The 19653-nt window shown below is 40.9% G+C and overlaps 1 protein-coding gene across 1 annotated transcript in view; it reads left to right on the top strand.

Moving 5' to 3' along the window:
- Positions 1-15754: 15754 nt before the first annotated feature.
- The window catches only part of LOC101463632 (uncharacterized), a 56354-nt gene continuing 52455 nt past the window's right edge, over positions 15755-19653 (top strand). The window contains exons 1-6 of the mRNA XM_076884643.1: positions 15755-15806; positions 16050-16257; positions 16372-16483; positions 16596-16686; positions 17293-17380; positions 17476-17609. Coding sequence (XP_076740758.1) covers positions 16164-16257; positions 16372-16483; positions 16596-16686; positions 17293-17380; positions 17476-17609 — 519 coding nt within the window. The 5' untranslated portion in view covers positions 15755-15806; positions 16050-16163. The remainder of the gene's footprint in view (positions 15807-16049; positions 16258-16371; positions 16484-16595; positions 16687-17292; positions 17381-17475; positions 17610-19653) is intronic.

Raw genomic sequence — 19653 nt, 5'->3', positions numbered from 1 at the left:
CTTATGCATGAAAACAGACCCATTTATTGACAGTGCACCCGGTGCGCTTTATGGTCTGAAAAATATGGTCGTAAAAGTCAGTTTGTTTACCAAGATATAGAAATGTCCATCAACAGCATGTTTTAATTAGTTAGTATTAGTTCATTTGATGAGGTGAGCTTCCCTCCCTCCAAGACATCTACAGGAAGCGCTGCCTGAGGAAAGCGGGGAGGATCATCAAGGACTCCAGTCACCCCAGCCATAAACTGTTCAGACTACTTCCATCAGGAAGGAGGTTCTGCAGCATCCGGTCCCAAACCAGCAGACTGAGAGACAGCTTTTTCCATCAGGCCATCAGACTGCTGAACACGTCATAGACACCACAGCTTCACTACTGGAACTTCAACATTATGCACTCCGTACTGTACAGTAATGCCACTGTTTTGCACATGTCTCAACTCTGTATATTTTATATATTTTATTTATTGTTGACTCTATTTAATTTGTAAAATATGTGTGTATACACACACACACACACACACACACACACACACACACACACACACACACACACACACGTAGAAAAACATTTAGTATACACATCCAGAAATTATTATTTTTTGCATATACTATTATATATTGTACATATATTTATTAGTTTCAGATTTAGCCATTCGTATATTTTGCCTGTTTACATTATTGTATTTGCACAACTCTGTTGCTTGTGAAGCTCGCACACAAGAATTTCACTCGCATGTGCTGTACCAATGTACCTGCACATGTGATGTGACAATAAAAGTGATTTGATTTGTTAGAATGATGATTTAGATCGTTCCTGTCTGCATCGCCTCCAACTGGTGCAGAACGCTGCTGCTCGCATGCTGACCGGTTCCAAAAAGAGAGACCACATCGCTCCGGTCCTCTGCTCTCTCCACTGGCTCCCAGTTGCTTTTAGGATTGATTTTAAAATTTTACTGCTGGTTTTTAAGGTTCTTAACGGTACTGCACCTCCTTACCTGGCAGAGCTTCTTAGCATTTACCGCCCCAGGAGATCTTTGAGGTCAGCAGACCTGATGCTTTTAGATGTTCCCAGGTACAGATTAAAGACTAGGGGAGAGAGGGCGTTTGCTGTGGCTGCACCCAGACTGTGGAACAGTTTACCTCCTCACATCAGATTCTCCACAAGCCTAGGAACTTTTAAAACTGCTCTTAAAACTCACCTCTTCTCATTTGCTTTTAGCAAGGTTTAACTTATTGTTTTAATTTATTGTTTTATCAGTGAGATGTTTTATGTACTTGCGTTTTATTGTATTTTATATTTGTATTTTATTGTACAGCACTTTGGTCAGCCTTGGTTGTTTTTAAATGTGCTTTATAAATAAACTTGACTTGACTTGACTTGACTTGATGATGAGGTTGCTGATGCTCCAGAGCCTCCATGCTCAAGGAGAATATGAACTCGTTACCTTCAAAGAAACAGGTAACGTATTTCAGTTGATGTAGTTTGACACTGTAAATATTCTTAAAGAAATTAATTTGTAACCTAAATGAAACCACTTTCTCTTCCCAAGAAGTACTTCAAAAAAGGTCTACAAAAGGCATGTAATGTTTGTGTGTGATGGATCATTGGTACTCCTCCAAACAATTTCAATTACGTTCTGCAAAACAAGTCTGGAGGATCTGCTGCAGAAGTACTTTTCAATAATCATTGGTCAGCATCCATCATAGACGTTCAACCTTCCTGGTCTTCATTGATGTTTGAGCCACATCATGAAAAATGCTAAGGATCTTTGTGTATATATTAAGAAATGTGTGTACATTTATATCAATAACTGTATGACAATTTAATATTTCTGGTTTAAAAGTACTACTAACAGTAGTTCCATGTACTTTTCCCTGCATTTCAGAAAACTGCAGGCTTGGAATGCATGTGTTTGGGCTCCTTAAATGTTGTTCTTCAATGAAAGACATGACATGGATGGGGTTGTCCATAGTGTAGCAGTAATGTTTTTGCAGGCCTTGTAGTGGCAGGAACGTAACAAAGCACTACAACTTGAAACTCCTCATGCAAAAAAGGGGACTCTGGATGTTGATGAAAAGTGATTGCCAAAGACGGGAAAGTAAGTTAGTAATATTACTTTGTCATTCCAAATGAATGTGTCTCATTGTCTCACAGAAACTGGGTGCAGGTTACATAAAAAAGATAAATTAACTGAATAAAATGCAATCTGTTCGTTTTTAAAAATAGAATTTTGAAATCATACTGTCATGTGTATCTAAACTACCAAAACCTTAATGAGAAATTTAAATAACACCACACATAACTGTGCATGAAAGTAAGAAATATTGTTAAAAATTGTTTCATACATCACTGAATATTCATTTACAGAAAGATGTTGGGGAAACCCCGCCAAAGACCCATTTCCTGGAAAGTGTTCATGCAGGATTACTGGACTGTGAGGGTCCAGGATGTCATGGTACTTGTCCTGCCTACTTAGCTCAGTAAACACAATCACAAACACAATCCAAGAACCAGGTATTTTGAAGATGATAAGTGCAGCAGGAGTTGTAGAGCAAATTGAGAATAACATATAATAAATTAACCAATGTACTATTAAATTTCAGAATTACACACAAGTAGAACCCAGGTGATTTTGGGGAAAAAAGCCATTGGGATCCAAACAGAACTTGTATCCAATGAAGAATGACAAAGCTCGTGCATGGGTGGCAAAGGTGTGAGAATTGGAGAGATGTATAGGAAGTTGAGATGAAAGCCTACATTGGAATTTTGATTCTAGCTGGCATCTACCACTCAAGGCATGAAGCAACACGTGATTTGTGGGATGACAAGACCAGATGGGCAATATTTCGTGCGACGATGTCCCACTACCGCTATTCTCAGATCAGTGCTAACATCCACTTTGATGACAGGCTCACCTGCCCGGGACGCTTCAGGGATGATAAGCTTGCTGCATTTCATATCCTGTGGGAAAAATGGGTTGCTTGTTTTCCCCTGTTGTTCAGTCCAGGGGTTGATGTGCGTGTTGATGAGCAGCTTGTTGCATTCAAAGGCTGCTGTTGATTTCGACGGTATATGCTCAACAAGCCCGCAAAATATGGCATTAAAATCTGGGTCACCCGTGCTGCGGTAACCTCCTATGCCTGGAAGGTGCAAATTTACACGGGGGGAAAAAAAAAATCACACTCCCCACCCGGTAGTTCCCAGGCAGTTGTGCTCCAACTGACAGAAGGGCTCCAAGGACACACTGTCACATGGGACAACTTTGCGTAATTCATCTTGGCAGTATAACTCCTCAGAAGGAAACGGGAGAAAAAAAAATTGGCTCTGGTTGGCACAATCACAAGAAACAAACCAGAGTTACGATAGATTTGTTTCGCTCCAACAGAGGAAGACTCTGTCATCCGTCTTTGCCTTCACCAAAATGACCATGGCGGAGTCCTACGTCCCCAGTTGAGGGGAGAATGCTTTTAAGCACAAAGCACAGGCAGTGATGGGGAAAATATGAAGCCTGCAGCAATCCTGTTCTACAATAGGTGCAAAGGCAGCGTAGATGACCTGGACAAGGTTGTTGGCATACGATTGACATACGATTTTTGATAAAGTCTCTTTTTAACATGAATTGCAATGTATAATAGTTGATGCAATACTCATTAAAAGGATACAAGCATTAACCCCATGGTGTGCTCTAGTCAACAAGAAATAGAGACTTGTCTCCTAAACTTCGAAGAAGAACTCCACATACTGCACAAAAAGTAATGATGCATAAAAATCATTTGAATAAATATAGTATAGTATATAGTTAATATAGCTTTGTTTTGCAGGAGTTTTCACAATATGAAAATACTGTACATAATCAAAACACTTCCTATACAGATTCAATCCAAAAGTTTATCAAGTGTCACTGAGCAGTCTTTACCTTCAAATCTGACCCCCCCACCCTGTGAAGTAAAGCAGCTGGGCCTTTAGCAACACAATGTTGAATTTGAAATAACCTGCCACTTGAAAACACGTCTCTCTTCCTGCTTCCTCTTCTTCTGTAGAGCTAGCTAGATTTTGAAGTATTGCGACCACAAAATGCAGACACCTGCACTCCTTCCAGCCCACTTTAACCCCTGAATATAAACGCTATAAATAAACCTGGAGTAACGAATCTGGTTTAAAAATATGATGAGTAGAACCTACTGATCTTTGTTAAAAAATGTAGGTAGTAAAAGTAAAGAGAAAAACAAATAGCCGAGTATAGATTTAAGTACAGTTACCACCTCATACAGTATGAAATAGTGACGCAAGCCACTGAAGCCATTTTCCAACCCTCCTCATATTTTCTTTTTTCTGTTACGTGTATTATTATGACTAAAATCTGTCCATTCAGAACAAACCGCAGATTGACGTTCACATTTAATCAGTATCTGTTTCGAAACCTACCAGAAATTATGCAGATACATGCAGTCAGCAGTTATTTCTCTGACTAAAGTCATGAAACTAGTTCTCCAAATGATGAGCCTGTAAATGTCTTAAACATGTTTATTAGTCATATTTTCTTTGTAAGGATTTCGCCTGAGACTTTAGTCAGACTATTTAGTTAATATCACAATTAGAAGTCATATCATATATATCTGTATATACCAGCATGTAGCACTTGCTAAAACTGAGGATTTGCCATTGAAGCTTACAATAAATCAGTTGTTAAGTAATATAGAAAACTGCAACCAGCAGCTTTCTATATTTGAATGAATAGTTTACTTCTTTTCTAATATCCTACCATAAACACCAGAAGTCTGAACAGGAAGAGGTACCCAGGCAGACCCAGGACTTTTTTTCTTTTTCTTTTTTTTCTTTTTTTTTTTTCTGCCTGTCCCATTTGGTTCTTTAGCCATCAGAATTGTTGTCTGAAGACCAACAAGGATACCCAATGGATTTACTTTGCCAAATGGATCATCGTGGCATTGCCGTATTGGTCCATTTGGTCGATCTTTGTTTTTATTATTTATTATATTTTATTTTCAGATGTTACAGACGGGACTGACATGAGTGAGGGATAGGAAAGGGAGAAAGAAAGAGGAAGGAAAGGAAAAACAGAAGGGGAGAGGGACAGTGAGAAAGGGGGGGAGAAAAAAAATAAAAATCTCCTGGATCACCTGTTGAGAGAAGAATAGAAAACAAGCAGAAAAAAAAAACAAAGCAACATACTAAACACAACACCATCGCATTAATCTAGCTAAGTGTAAACAGCAGTAAATACTAAATATTCAATGTTGTTGTGCAGCACGCAGGACAGATGTGCTTCGAAGTAGCAGCCAAGAAAGGTGTAATTTGGGTCTACGAGCAGTGAACACCCGTGTGCATACCTGTGTGGATCCGCGCGCTTGCATTCCAAAGGTTTCTCCATGTAATGATCTGCTAGGGAGTGTGTGGGGGGGCCACAGCCCCGTCCTCCGGGGTGTGAAGCGGGTATGGAGGAGATCAAAACTCCAGACATCCAGAGGCCCCCAGAACACAAGAGACCATGGAAGACCAAGGACTTTTTTTCGACAAATAGGGCTTTCACAAAGCTCTGGGAAAATGTACAGGTCGCAGAGGGGAGTTGTCTAGGGAGAAGGACACAGGATGAGTTAATCCCAAAGCTTCCCAAAAAATCCATAAAGACAAAAAAAGACTGATCCAGATTGCCTACTTGATTTATTAGAAGGCGACGTCCAGAAGGGGTTTGGGTCTGCAGGGTGGTGACTTGCTGAGGAGTTGTTTGAGCATAGGTAGGCAGGTGAAGCGGTAGGTAATCATTGAAGGGTCCATGTGATGAGATGGAAAAGGAGGAGTACTCCTGCAGTCAATGAGGAGATACTGGAAGAGGAGGGAAAGGACTGCTAGAACACAAAAGGTAAGTTTCACAAAATTAACTTGGTTTAGTCTGTTTACCATACAAAACTGGCAGATAATCTGATGAAGACTGGGAGGAAAGGAATTCAGTAAATTCTAATACAAAATTTTAAGAGTTAGTACACAAACCAACTGACAGACCACAATACAAACCTGGATAAGTGGCACAAAATGGATGAATGAATAAAGACAGGACCTTTTTAATGTAATGATGGATTTTGTTTTTTTACTTAGCTGATTGGTTCTTGCCATAATATGAATTCTAACAGTTGTGAAATCAGGCTGTCAGCAGGGTACCAACCTGGCCTGACAAGGCACACCTGTAAAGTGAAACAGGTGTGAGGTGACTAAATCATGAAGCTTATTAAGAGAAGGCCAGGGGTTTGCAGCACTTTCAACAAAGCAATGGGTGGCTACTTTCAGGAATCTATATTATAGGTTGTTTTTTTTTCTTTGCTACATAATAGTGTGGATGCTGTAAAGCTAATTAGTTAACTAATTAAGGTTAAGTAACAAAGGTTGCTTGGTTTTTATTTATTTATTTTTGTTATTTTTAGGTTGGCCGTGGCTCAGGTGGTAGAGCAGATCAGCTACTGATTGGAAGGTTGGTGGTTCGATCCTAGGCTTCCCCAGTCTGCATGTCAAGTGTACTTGGGCAAGATACTAACCCCAAATTGACTTGCTCTTGACGAAGGCGGTCGCACTTTTCTCCTCTCCTCCTCCTCTCCCTTAGCTTCCCTGCTTAGTCCTTGTCTAGTCTCGTGTTTTTTGTATTACTTTTCCCTGGAACACTCTCTTACAGTCTGTTCTCTAAAACCTAAAAGAGAATTATGGATTTGATCAACTGGTCTCTGAATGCAATTGACACCCCTTCTCAACGAGAAGTCTGGGCTCGGGTGAGCCTGACTGCTGAAGATATCTACCTATTCGGAACCATGATAACAGGGTTCTGGTTGATCGGAGCTGGCTTGGCCCTGGCTTATCGCAGAATTAAGGAAGCGGAACCAACTGTTCAAACCCCCACAAGGCTGCCCGCTGGGATTGAAATGGTGGAATGAGGCGTGAGTTTCTCAAAATGGGCTCGTCGAGTGCAGCACGGAGAAGATCTTGGAGAACGCACAGCTGCCGTGAATACTCAGAACAAGACCTCTGAGTGAAAAACTGGATTACATCTGGAGGGGCTAGCTCGAATAACACCTTTGAGCGCAAATTCGATCACATCTTGGGGAAGTGCACTGCGGTCGTGAGTTCTCAGAACCTGCTCTTTGAGCAAAAAGAACGACAACATCACGGAACGTAAGTTTGGATAACATCATCACAGCAAAAATGCCAGTGTTGATTTTTCAGTGTTAGTAGATTTCAACAGAGTTCCGAGTTAGTTCAACACTTAATTGAGTTAAAATAACACATCGGGAGTTGATTCCTGAAAAGTGTAAGTGTGGATTTTAGTCGTTACTGCATTTTAACACTGTGGGTGTTAAAACAAGACCAAGGCTTCGCAATGCTGTTTGGGGAGGAAGTGTCTGGTAAATTCCTTGCAAAGTGGCCAACATTCTTTAAGCCAAGAATCATCAAAGATTGCAAAAATCTGTCTCAGAGTACAGAATTGGATGACCTGCTCGTCTCTGCACAGGGGGACTCTGACGAGGGTGGTAAGTTGGAGATGGTAGACTTCACATGTCTTTACAGCATTTTCACAATTCCCACAGCACAATATATTAGTGGACCATACTATTAAATCAAAACATGTTTTGGCACCTTTACAACAAATTGGAATACAGCTTTTGATTTTATAAATTACGTTGGGTTTCTGTTCATTTCAGTATGGTATGAAAAGGAATTTACAAACTTTAATGGCATTTAAAGTTTGACAAAAAAAGTTACATAATGTAGTATTGTTATGACTCAATATTTACGTCACTTGGTGGCCAGAAGATTTTAAGTGTCTTGAAATGAATTTTCATACCATACTGATGACAGTGGAAAACTGCTTTATTTGAAAAATTATCAGTTATCTAAAACTGAATAACATTGAAAAAATGACTGCTGTGGACCTTAATCAGAATCAGAATCAGAATCAGAAAGGGTTTTATTGCCAAATGTTGAGCGGGTTTACAACATTAGGAAATTGCTGCGGTGCTTCAGTGCAAACATACTGTTATAAATTAAGCTTAAATAGACATGAAAATAAAAATGAGAACAAGAATTAAAAGTGCTAAGTAGATAGATAGATATATACATGATATATACATGAGTGCAGGTGGTGATCAGTGCCAAACATGGAATGATGCAGTGAACACAGCGTAGGGTCATGTGTTAGTGGTGGGAACAGTTATACGGTTATTGTTCATGTATTCAACAGCAGAGGGGAAGAAACTGTTCTTATGGCGAGAGGTTCTGGTGCGAATGGACCGGAGCCTCCTGCCTGAGGGGAGCAGGTCAAACAGACTGTGTGCAGGGTGAGAAGGGTAAAATGACAGTAATTGCGATTATCCTAATTCCTATTCTGTTGTTTGGGACTGCGAGTTGGCTGCCATTCTTTTGCTGCTTCACTTGTTACCTCCAATATCTAAAGGAAGGAAGTCTTCAAAGATTAGCACATCAGATGCTGCTCACCACCTAATGAAATTCATGAAGGTATGATTTTTAGAAATGTGTTAAAGTAGCTTTCTCTTTTGATGAGAAAAGATCCAGATTATCAGATGTTTTAAGAGGGCAAGGGGTTCCACTGTGCAGCAGATATATCTATGCCAGATAGGCTTGGTGTTGCAGCGCCGGCACATTATTATTTCCATTAAAACTAAAATTACACATTGGAACAAAAAACTGTGGGCCCGAAGTAAAACATTCTAATATTGTCTTAATTTTAGGCAGCACTGCCACTCAACATCCAATTACCAATTTTGTTTAATGTGAATCATTTGGTTTCTTTCACTCCCTCAGGTGGGAGGTAGCATGGAGACTTTTCTTAAGGCTGGCCCCACTCAGCCATTCCTCCTGTGTGTTGGAGAAAGAAAGAACATCATCCAGACTTTCTACATTGTCCTAGATCAAAAGGTCATCCCCTGTGTGACGCAGACGGGAGTTGCAGCTTTTGATGAGCTTTTCAAGGCACATTTTGTATTTGCTGTGTCCTATGACGAAGCATTGCACAACTTCTGCACATTCATCCAGACCACCGTGTATGGCATTGATGTTGGCAGCGTGAAAGAGAGTCCTCGGGTCAGGGAAATCAGAGCAAGAATCCTTCACAGTACAGTCTAAAGACATCGACTATACAGCACTTTGACTGGAAATATATCATGACCTATAGTGTCAAATGCCTTTGTCAAGTCTATGAATAACCCAGCCACATATTGCTTTTTGTCTATGGACTTTGTGATGTATTCTATTGAATCTAATAGTGCCAATGATGTTGATCTGAATCCGTACTGACTCTCGGTGAGTAGTTTATGTTTATCTATAAATTTTTCCAGTTGGTTGTTAAACAGTTTTTCAAGAATTTTTGAGAATTGAGGTAGTAAAGAGACTGTCTATCAGTGTATCCGGTTTTTCTGTGCTTCCCCAGGATCAGTGATTGTTCTTGCTAAATTTGGTCCAGCAGTTACAAAGAATTCATTGAGACTATTTGCCACAACATCCATATTGTATTCTTCATGGTCATTACAAATGAAATACTTGGGATAGTTCTTTTGTCCAGTCCCACATTTTATAACACTGTTCAGTATTTCCCATCCATCCATCCATCCATCCATCCATCCATCCATCCATCCATCCATCCATCCATCTTCATCCGCTTTATCCGGGGCCGGGTCGCGGGGGCAGCAGCCTAAGCAAAGAGGCCCAGACCTCCCTCTCCCCAGCCACCTCCTCCAGCTTATCCGGGGGAATACCAAGGCGTTCCCAGGCCAGCCGAGAGATATAATCTCTCCAGCGTGTCCTGGGTCTGCCCCGGGGCCTCCTCCCGGTGGGACATGCCTGGAACACCTCACCCAGGAGGCGCCCAGGGGGCATCCTTGTCAGATGCCCGAACCACCTCAGCTGGCTCCTTTCGATGTGGAGCAGCAGCTGCTCTACTCTGAGCCCCTCCCGGATGGCCGAACTTCTCACCCTATCTCTAAGGGAGAGGCCAGCCACCCTAGGGAGGAAGCTCATTTCTGCCTCTTGTATCCGCAGTCTCGTTCTTTCGGTCACTACCCACAGCTCGTGGCCATAGGTGAGGGTAGGGACGTAGATCGACCGGTAAATTGAGAGCTTCGCTTTTACACTCAGCTCCCTCTTCACCACGACGGACCGGTGCAGCGTCCGCATTACTGCAGCTGCAGCCCCAATCCGTCTGTCGATCTCCGGCTCCCTTCTCCCATCACTCGCGAACAAGACCCCGAGATACTTGAACTCCTCCACTTGGGGCAGGAACTCATCCCCGACCCGGAGTGGGCACTCCACCCTTTTCCGGCTGAGAACCATGGCCTCAGATTTGGAGGTGCTGATCCTCATTCCCGCTGCTTCACACTCGGCTGCGAACCGTTCCAGTGCGAGCTGGAGGCCCTCACCCGATGAAGCCAACAGAACCACATCATCTGCAAAAATCAGAGATGAGATTCTGAGGCCACCAAAGCGAAAGCCCTCCGCCACTTGGCTGCGCCTAGAAATTCTGTCCATAAAAATTATGAACAGAACCGGAGACAAAGGGCAGCCCTGGCGGAGCCCATCACCCACCGGGAACGAGTCCGACTTATTGCCGGCAATGCGAACCAAGCTCTTGCAACGGTTGTATAGGGATCGAATGGCCCGTAGCAATGGGCCAGACACCCCATATTCCCGCAACACCTCCCACAGGACACCCCGAGGGACACGGTCGAATGCCTTCTCCAAGTCCACAAAACACATGTAGACTGGTTGGGCAAACTCCCATGCACCCTCAAGTATCCTGGAGAGGATAAAGAGCTGGTCCAGTGTTCCGCGACCAGGACGAAAACCGCATTGTTCCTCCTGTATCCGAGGTTCAACTAACGGACGAACTCTCCTTTCCAGCACCCTGGCATAGACTTTCCCAGGGAGGCTGAGGAGTGTGATCCCCCTGTAGTTGGAACACACCCTCCGGTCCCCCTTCTTAAAGATGGGGACCACCACCCCGGTCTGCCAGTCCACAGGTACTGCCCCTGATCTCCACGCAACATTGCAGAGGCGTGTCAACCAGGACAGCCCTACAACGTCCAGAGCCTTCAGGAACTCGGGGCGGACCTCATCAACACCAGGGGCTCTGCCACCAAGGAGTTGTTTAACTGCCTCAGTGACCTCGCCCCCGGAAATTGGCGGGTCATTCCCCTCATCCCCAGACTCTGCTTCCTCCTCGGAAGACGTGTCAGTGGGATTAAGGAGGTCCTCGAAGTATTCCTTCCACCGCCTGACAATTATTTTATAACACTGTTCAGTATTTCCCATAATCTTTTAATATTATTTCTAGTTATATCTAATTGCTTCATATCCTTCATATCCTTTATCTATATCTAAGTATATTAGTTAACCTATTTTTATATCTTTTGTATCTGATTTCTGCATTTTTAGTTCTCTTTCTTAAGAAATGTCTGTATAGAGCATTTTTCTTTATACATGCATTTTGCAGACCTTTTGTTATCCATGGACAGTTCATATATTTATGTTTCCTACTATATTGCTTTATTGGACAGCTGGTATTGTACACTAATGTAAATATTCAAAGGAATTCATTATACGCACTATTAACGTCATGTTCCTGATACAGTGGGGCAAAAAAGTATTTAGTCAGCCACCGATTGTGCAAGTTCCCCCACCTAAAATGATGACAGAGGTCAGTAATTTGCACCAGAGGTACACTTCAACTGTGAGAGACAGAATGTGAAAAAAAAAAATCCATGAATTCACATGGTAGGATTTGTAAAGAATTTATTCGTAAATCAGGGTGGAAAATAAGTATTTGGTCAATAACAAAAATACAACTCAATACTTTGTAACATAACCTTTGTTGGCAATAACAGAGGTCAAACGTTTACTATAGGTCTTTACCAGGTTTGCACACACAGTAGCTTGTATTTTGGCCCATTCCTCCATGCAGATCTTCTCGAGAGCAGTGATGTTTTGGGGCTGTCGCCGAGCAACACGGACTTTCAACTCCCGCCACAGATTTTCTATGGGGTTGAGGTCTGGAGACTGGCTAGGCCACTCCAGGACTTTCAAATGCTTCTTACGGAGCCACTCCTTTGTTGCCCGGGCGGTGTGTTTTGGATCATTGTCATGTTGGAAGACCCAGCCTCGTTTCATCTTCAAAGTTCTCACTGATGGAAGGAGGTTTTGGCTCAAAATCTCACGATACATGGCCCCATTCATTCTGTCCTTAACACGGATCAGTCGTCCTGTCCCCTTGGCAGAAAAACAGCCCCATAGCATGATGTTTCCACCCCCTTGCTTCACAGTAGGTATGGTGTTCTTGGGATGCAACTCAGTATTCTTCTTCCTCCAAACACGACGAGTTGAGTTTATACCAAAAAGTTCTACTTTGGTTTCATCTGACCACATGACATTCTCCCAATCCTCTGCTGTATCATCCATGTGCTCTCTGGCAAACTTCAGACGGGCCTGGACATGCACTGGCTTCAGCAGCGGAACACGTCTGGCACTGCGGGATTTGATTCCCTGCCGTTGTAGTGTGTTACTGATGGTGACCTTTGTTACTTTGGTCCCAGCTCTCTGCAGGTCATTCACCAGGTCCCCCCGTGTGGTTCTGGGATCTTTGCTCACCGTTCTCATGATCATTTTGACCCCACGGGATGAGATCTTGCGTGGAGCCCCAGATCGAGGGAGATTATCAGTGGTCTTGTATGTCTTCCATTTTCTGATGATTGCTCCCACAGTTGATTTTTTCACACCAAGCTGCTTGCCTATTGTAGATTCACTCTTCCCAGTCTGGTGCAGGTCTACAATACTTTTCCTGGTGTCCTTCGAAAGCTCTTTGGTCTTGGCCATGGCGGAGTTTGGAGTCTGACTGTTTGAGGCTGTGGACAGGTGTCTTTTATACAGATGATGAGTTCAAACAGGTGCCATTCATACAGGTAACGAGTGGAGGACAGAAAAGCTTCTTACAGAAGACGTTACAGGTCTGTGAGAGCCAGAGATTTTCCTTGTTTGAGGTGACCAAATACTTATTTTCCACCCTGATTTACGAATAAATTCTTTACAAATCCTACCATGTGGATTCATGGATTTTTTTTTTCACATTCTGTCTCTCACAGTTGAAGTGTACCTCTGGTGCAAATTACTGACCTCTGTCATCATTTTAAGTGGGGGAACTTGCACAATCGGTGGCTGACTAAATACTTTTTTGCCCCACTGTATACTTCACCCCAGTTCTGTTTCAATAAATCTTTTTTAAATGCATTCATTCTTTCTTCTGTTCTTACTCGCATGTACATTTTTTTTAAATTGTTCATTTTATTGATCTTGTAATTCCTATCATAGATTGTAAAAAAAATTGGAAGATGGTCACTTATGTCGTTAATCAGGAGTACACTTATTTTCAACTTCATTTGTAAAAATGTTGTCTATGAGAGTTGCACAATGTGATGTGATCCTGGTGGGTCTAGTAATTTTAGAGAATAGGTTTATAAAGTACATTGCGTTTATAAATTTGTCAGTGGTTTTATGTTTATTTGGGTTTAGCAAAGCAATATTGAGATCTCCACAAATGAGAACTTTTTTTGTGACCTATTTCAATAAATGTTTCTTCTATCCAGTCTTTAAATGTCTCAATACTACTACCTGGAGCTCTGTATATACAGCTAATTATTACATTTTTACTTTTCTTTACAAATTTCAACTGTAATGGTTTCCAGTACATTATCAATCACCATCGTCATCTTATCCACCACATTAAATTTCAAGGATTTGTCCACATACAAGGCCACTCCTCCTCCAGTAATTTAGTTGTCAGTGGTCTTTCATGCCAAGTAATTAGCATGACAAAATCAGTAAATATATCTATGTGGTAGTTTAATTTTGCTTGGTCATCTTAATGTTGGGCTCCTCCATTTGCATTAGGATCTTTCATATGAAGAATTCCAGTAAACAGTTATCAAATATGGGTTTCAGTCAGCAATCAATGTGGTTATTAAGAATTATTAGCATTAATGTTCAGTTCGGTGTGTTTAGTATAAAATGTTAACAGGGCTGAGACTAGCTTCTTTACCACGTGTTAGAAGATGTAGCCTCAGATCCTCCTCAAATACTAATGTGAAGAAAAAAAGATGAAAGGTGAAAAGGACCGATTATTCTGAATACCAAATGGCTGTTTTTCTTAATAGAAACACACTCATTTTTGAGTTCGGATGTGGTTTGACATTTTGTGTGTATTTTTGCAGATTGTAGTCATTTTTTTGCAAAGAAAGAAAGAGAAGAGGTGGGTTTTTTTTGTTTTTTTTGCCCGTGTACTGAGTTAGGGGAAGTCCAAAAGTCAGAAGATAGAAGGTGCCTCACGTCTGTGAAAATGATGAGAGGGGCTAAAACATCGATATCAGAGGGGCAAAAAAAGAAGAAAAGTCATTATTCAAAGTAATTATACTCCACTTAGAAAGTCTGTATTTTGTACAAATTGTCAAGTTTGTCAGTTTGCCTGACTCATCCAGACCTTTATGTCTTTAAGATATACTTATATTTGACTAAGTGAACAGTTTCATCTGTCCTATATCTAGATAAATATGGCTGGGCTCTGACATCGTAGTAATGCAGTGTTTTTAATAATTCTTAAACAGCACTTTGTTTAAGCAAAAACAAAGTGCTGTTGACTGCTGCACTTATTAGTCTGTAAAATTTCAGATCTGTGTCAGAGATTATCCCAAGGTTCCTAGCCTGTGTTTTAAGGAGTTATAAAACTCCCAGGTAATTCTTCAGCTTCTCAGTTAATAATTAATAGAGCTCTGTTTTAGCCTCCTTTAACTATAGTAAAATGCAGGCCATCCATTTTTCGACATGAATCCATATGAAATGGTGATTTCCAAAATTCAAAGTGTAAACCTAATGCATTGCAATTAAAAAGGATGATATGTTGGCAAATAATTTGACCTAGAGGGGGCATGTACAAAGAAAAAAAGACAAGGTAGAACCCCGTGGAAGTCCAGCAGTCATAATAGCTGATGTAGAAAAGTATTACCAGTGTTACCTGAAAAAGTCTAAGAGAAAGTTTAATTTAAGCCACTTAACATGAATCTGAATATGACTGGCTATATATAAATCACAACACCCAAATTATAACTTCTTTGACATGTTTTAGCCATCTGCTACAGATTATTGTTACTGCAGTTCGGCATTTATAGATCTGGTAGAACAAGTTATTGTTAAAATCAACTGTTTTAAATTGTGAAATAAATTTTAGCCAAAGATCATTTTCAGACTCTGGCCATATGTTTGAGATAAAGTCCGAATACCACATGTGATTATATAATGCGAATGAGAATCTAAACACATAGAGAACCTAAAACTTCAGCATGGTCCATTTAAACTTAACATGTTTGTACTGATCACGATAAAAAGAAAAGCTTGCTTGAACTTTTCTAGGTTAGCTTGCACATGGATGCAAAACACTAAATCTGAACAAACATTTAATTTTTCATCCTGTTTTTAATACAGTTTAAATGTCAGTGTGGTTCACATGCAAATGCAGCTACTGCTAATGCATTAATATAGATAACACGCTGTGTCTTTGTGTGTGTTGCTGTGCACGCTCAAAAATGGTACATCCTGGAGGAAATGACTTTGCCTTTTTTGTTGTTGTTTGTTTTTGGGAGGTTTTCGGGTGGTTCAGGTGATACGCAAAGACTTCACATGATGCTCTTTGACAGTATATCAGGTGGAATCAAATCAGCAGTTGAGAACAGATCAGTCGCAGGTCAACCAGCAGGTAAGTCACTGACTGAAGTCGTTGACTGTTTTCTTAGTCTGTGTAACAGAGGACAAAATGAGGCAGGATTTTCTGTTTTATCACCTGTTTATAGAACTTATTCTTGTTGTATTCGTATTAATGTATTTCTATATGTGTTTGTGTGTGACTGCATGAACAAAAAAGAGTGAGGAATCAGAATCATCTGTATCTTATCAGCCCCATGATTTTTTACTTTATTCATGTACACATGAATCTGTGCAGGAGAACCAAGAAGCACTCAGTACTGAAGTGAGTACAATCCTTCAACTCTTTGAGTGACTAAACTTTGGAAACAAACCATCCCAGCGGTCTCTAAGAAAACTGACTACCTGAAGAATGGAGAGAAACAAGAAAACCGTTTATTCACTGTTTATTCTGCTGCTACTGCTACTGGTCTGCAAAAGTGAGGAGTGTCCCAGCCTTCCAAAGAGTTAGTCGTCTTCTTTCCCCCCCTCTTGATTTATATCATATAACAAACTTTAAGATCTGTTGTTTGACATATTTACTCATTTTCATTTAATCTCTCCTGTTTTAATTCTCACAGATCTCACTTGCTACACTGACTACAATAGAAACATCACATGTTTGTGGAACAGCAGATACGTGTCTGATGACACTGCATGCACCATACATGCTCACTATAAATCTCGCTACATGTAAGGACCTCAGTCACAAAGAGAAATCCTCAACACATAAATACTCACAATACATAAATCACACCTGTTATCATGTGCACCAAAAAGAGATTAATACTGTTTTTTTTTTCAGTTCTTACAGCGCTTCCTGTCACCTAAAGCCTTTTGATGTCTCCAGACCAGCTCTAAAGAAGTGCTCCCTGATCTTTGAAATTGAATACACTGTGAGTGTGTGGAAAAATCAAATTGTTTTCAAGCCCCAGATATACAATCATATGTCCTATATGTCAGTTTGTAGTCTAAGTAGTGATCGATGTTGGATTAATTTTAAAAACTGGTTAGCCAAATTTATCAAGCACATACCACAGTTAACGAAAGAGAGAGGGGTCAGTGAGCAGGGATCTTTAAAAATTGTTTTTTGCCAGAATCATTCTCTTTGACTTTTCCATGTTCTGTATTTGAAGTGAAGTTTAAGGTAATTATAGCTTTTGTCCAGCTTCTTTTTAATGGCATGAAAGTGAAATTGCAATGAAATCTGAAAGTACAGAAAAATCCTTTTAAGTGAATCTATTATTTCTCATTTTCCGCTTCTGATATTTTAATTTCTATTTTACTAGACTTTTGCCTGTTGAACAGTTCAAACTGCACCGCTTTAGTCTTGTACTGAGTGATGATACATGTACTCGTTATCTGTCTAAAAGAAGCTTAATCTCTTCTCTCTTTATAGCTGCTCTCTGTTTATACCAACTCTGTTGTCTGATTGGCTATTTGTGACTCCAATCTTTGACTTTGGCAAACTTCAAATTTGATTTAAACATTTTTTTTTCCAGTTTCTGTCTTTCCATGAGTTGTCCCTTAATCTGAGCTGCAACCAAATGAAGCAGAGTTTAATCACTTCCTTCAAGCCATCCTGTCACAGTGAGTGTAATCTACAGTATACATACTGGCTCTTTGTGATTTACAGTGCGAGCTATTCATGGTGACCTAAAACAACTGTGTGTGTGATCTTGCAGTAAAGGTGAATCCTCCTGCAGAGCCAAAAGTCAACTTCACGTCTGTTTCCTGGTTGTCCCAAGTCCCCGAACATGAAAGGATCAGTTCATACAAAAGTAAAGTGCAGTGGAAGAAGCAGGATCAGTCATGGAGTGTAAGTTTAGATTTTGTGACACAATGTGAACAAGTTTAAGTGTAAAGTGATCTTAAAAGTGCACGTTTAAATGACAACCCTGTGGCTGTCTGAATCCAAGCAAGATTTATTCTCAACCCCGCACTGCTTTCTGTCTGTCAGGATCCCGCTGTGCGCAAAACACGTGGCATTCAATGTGGGCAGGAGTGCAAGGCAGAGCTGAAGCCACATTTGCTGATCCAAGGCGAGAGGTATGAGGCACGCGTTCGTGTGCGGTCTATTTTTCAGCACCGCAAGGGAGCCTGGAGTGACTGGAGCCCCACTGCATCATGGGAGTCACCAGCAAGAAGAAAGAAAAAAACTTACCATGTGTAATTGCTATAAACTTTCACAGCACACATTGCAACCTGTACCCAGATATTTAAAATCACAGATGTACGGGATGTATATAAAACTTAGGTTTTTGGTAGCACTTAATAATAATGTCACAATGTTAAGAATTATTAATGTTATAGTAAGGTATTAGCAAGTGTTTAATTCATACTAACAGTGAGTTACTATCAGTGATAGCTGTACATGGTGTAGTAGTAACAGATGTATAAATATATGTGTATTTAAAAATGACATACTGAGGAGGAGTAATTATATATAAAACATGGAGTACACACTGTTAGGTTCATTTTTGAGAGAGAGAAGACAAACATGCTCAAAGCGCGTTGTCTTAAATGTATTAAGCATTTGAAGGCTCAAGTTAAAAAACAGCTGCCGAGTCTCTTTGCTCGCTCAGGAGAGCCAAACGAACAAAGAGCAGCACACCCAAATAGTATAGACTTTTATGGTGGGTCACAGAAACAGAATGTTAACATGATTGGTGGAATCAGTTGAGGGTGGCCTTCGGTCTGATACTGGTGCACGTTTCTTCTTCTGCACCTCTCTGGATATCAGCCTTATATGGAGATGACCCTTTCGCAGGCAACACTCCCATTACCATGGCAACCACCTGTCGTTCTCCAGCCTGGCCTATAGAGTTCAAGAAGGGGGGTTGTCTTGTAGCTATCACGACCTCCATCCACATTCCTGTGAAGGATCTTCCCCCTGTTTGTCTGCCAGCATCAGAGTGAATCCAGACTATTCTTCAATACATTGTGTGCAGTAAAGGATAAACAAATGTGTGTTGCTAATCATCAAGTGTTAGCCTTAAAGATAATAAATCCCATCAACACTTATTACCTCAATAATGCTTAAAAGTGTAATATTATTATAAAGTTCTACCAAGATTTTTAACTGTGACATGATTTTTTTTTTTTTTTTGCGAGGAGGGTTTGTTCTCCACCACAGTACGTTCATAATAAAAGAATCAAAAGAATAAAAGAATACATTTTTATAGTCACACAACGCATGCTTCTTATTAAGTGAAGACAAAACAGAAGAAAGACCTCCAAACAAACAGTAACTGAATGATGCTGCAGTAAAGGAATGGGGCAGTCTTATGCAAAAGATTTGAATGCAGACATTAATAATAATAGTAATTAAATGAAGGGTGAATATGTAAACTAAATAAAGTAAAGACAGCACTGAAGCGAGAGAGAAAGAAAAGGAGACGTTAATGTTGCTGCTCAAAGGCAGCAGTAACAGTGAGCCAGTGCAGGTGATTTCAGACTACGAGAAAACTGAGAGGCTCGACAATGATCGATTTAGGCTCCAGAGTCTAGATTCAGGCATGTGCAGTTGTGCAGAGGTCAGTGAAGAGAGCATGGAGGCAGATAGCATCAATATGACTGATAGCCATGATGAAGAACCTGAGGGTGAGGAAGAGAAGGAGGGAGGGAATGAACAAAAGGCAGATTTTCAGAGGCTGTTTGGAAGCAGCGGAGGTGTGTTTGGCAAGTCTATCCAGGTTTGTTCTGATTATGAGCGAGTGGAGAAACAGCAGGCTGACAGCCCGGAGCTTCCCAGCTTGGATTCAGGTGTTAGCAGTGGGGGAGAGGAGCAGCTGAGTCAGGATGAGGGCATGGAGGATGTTGATAAGTCCACTGAATCTACACGCTTCCTGTTTCCGCCTCAT

The sequence above is a fragment of the Maylandia zebra genome, linkage group LG6 (assembly GCF_041146795.1).
Source record: "Maylandia zebra isolate NMK-2024a linkage group LG6, Mzebra_GT3a, whole genome shotgun sequence".
In the NCBI taxonomy this organism is placed as follows: Eukaryota; Metazoa; Chordata; class Actinopteri; order Cichliformes; family Cichlidae; genus Maylandia; species Maylandia zebra.
This window is presented reverse-complemented; position numbering and strand designations above follow the sequence as displayed.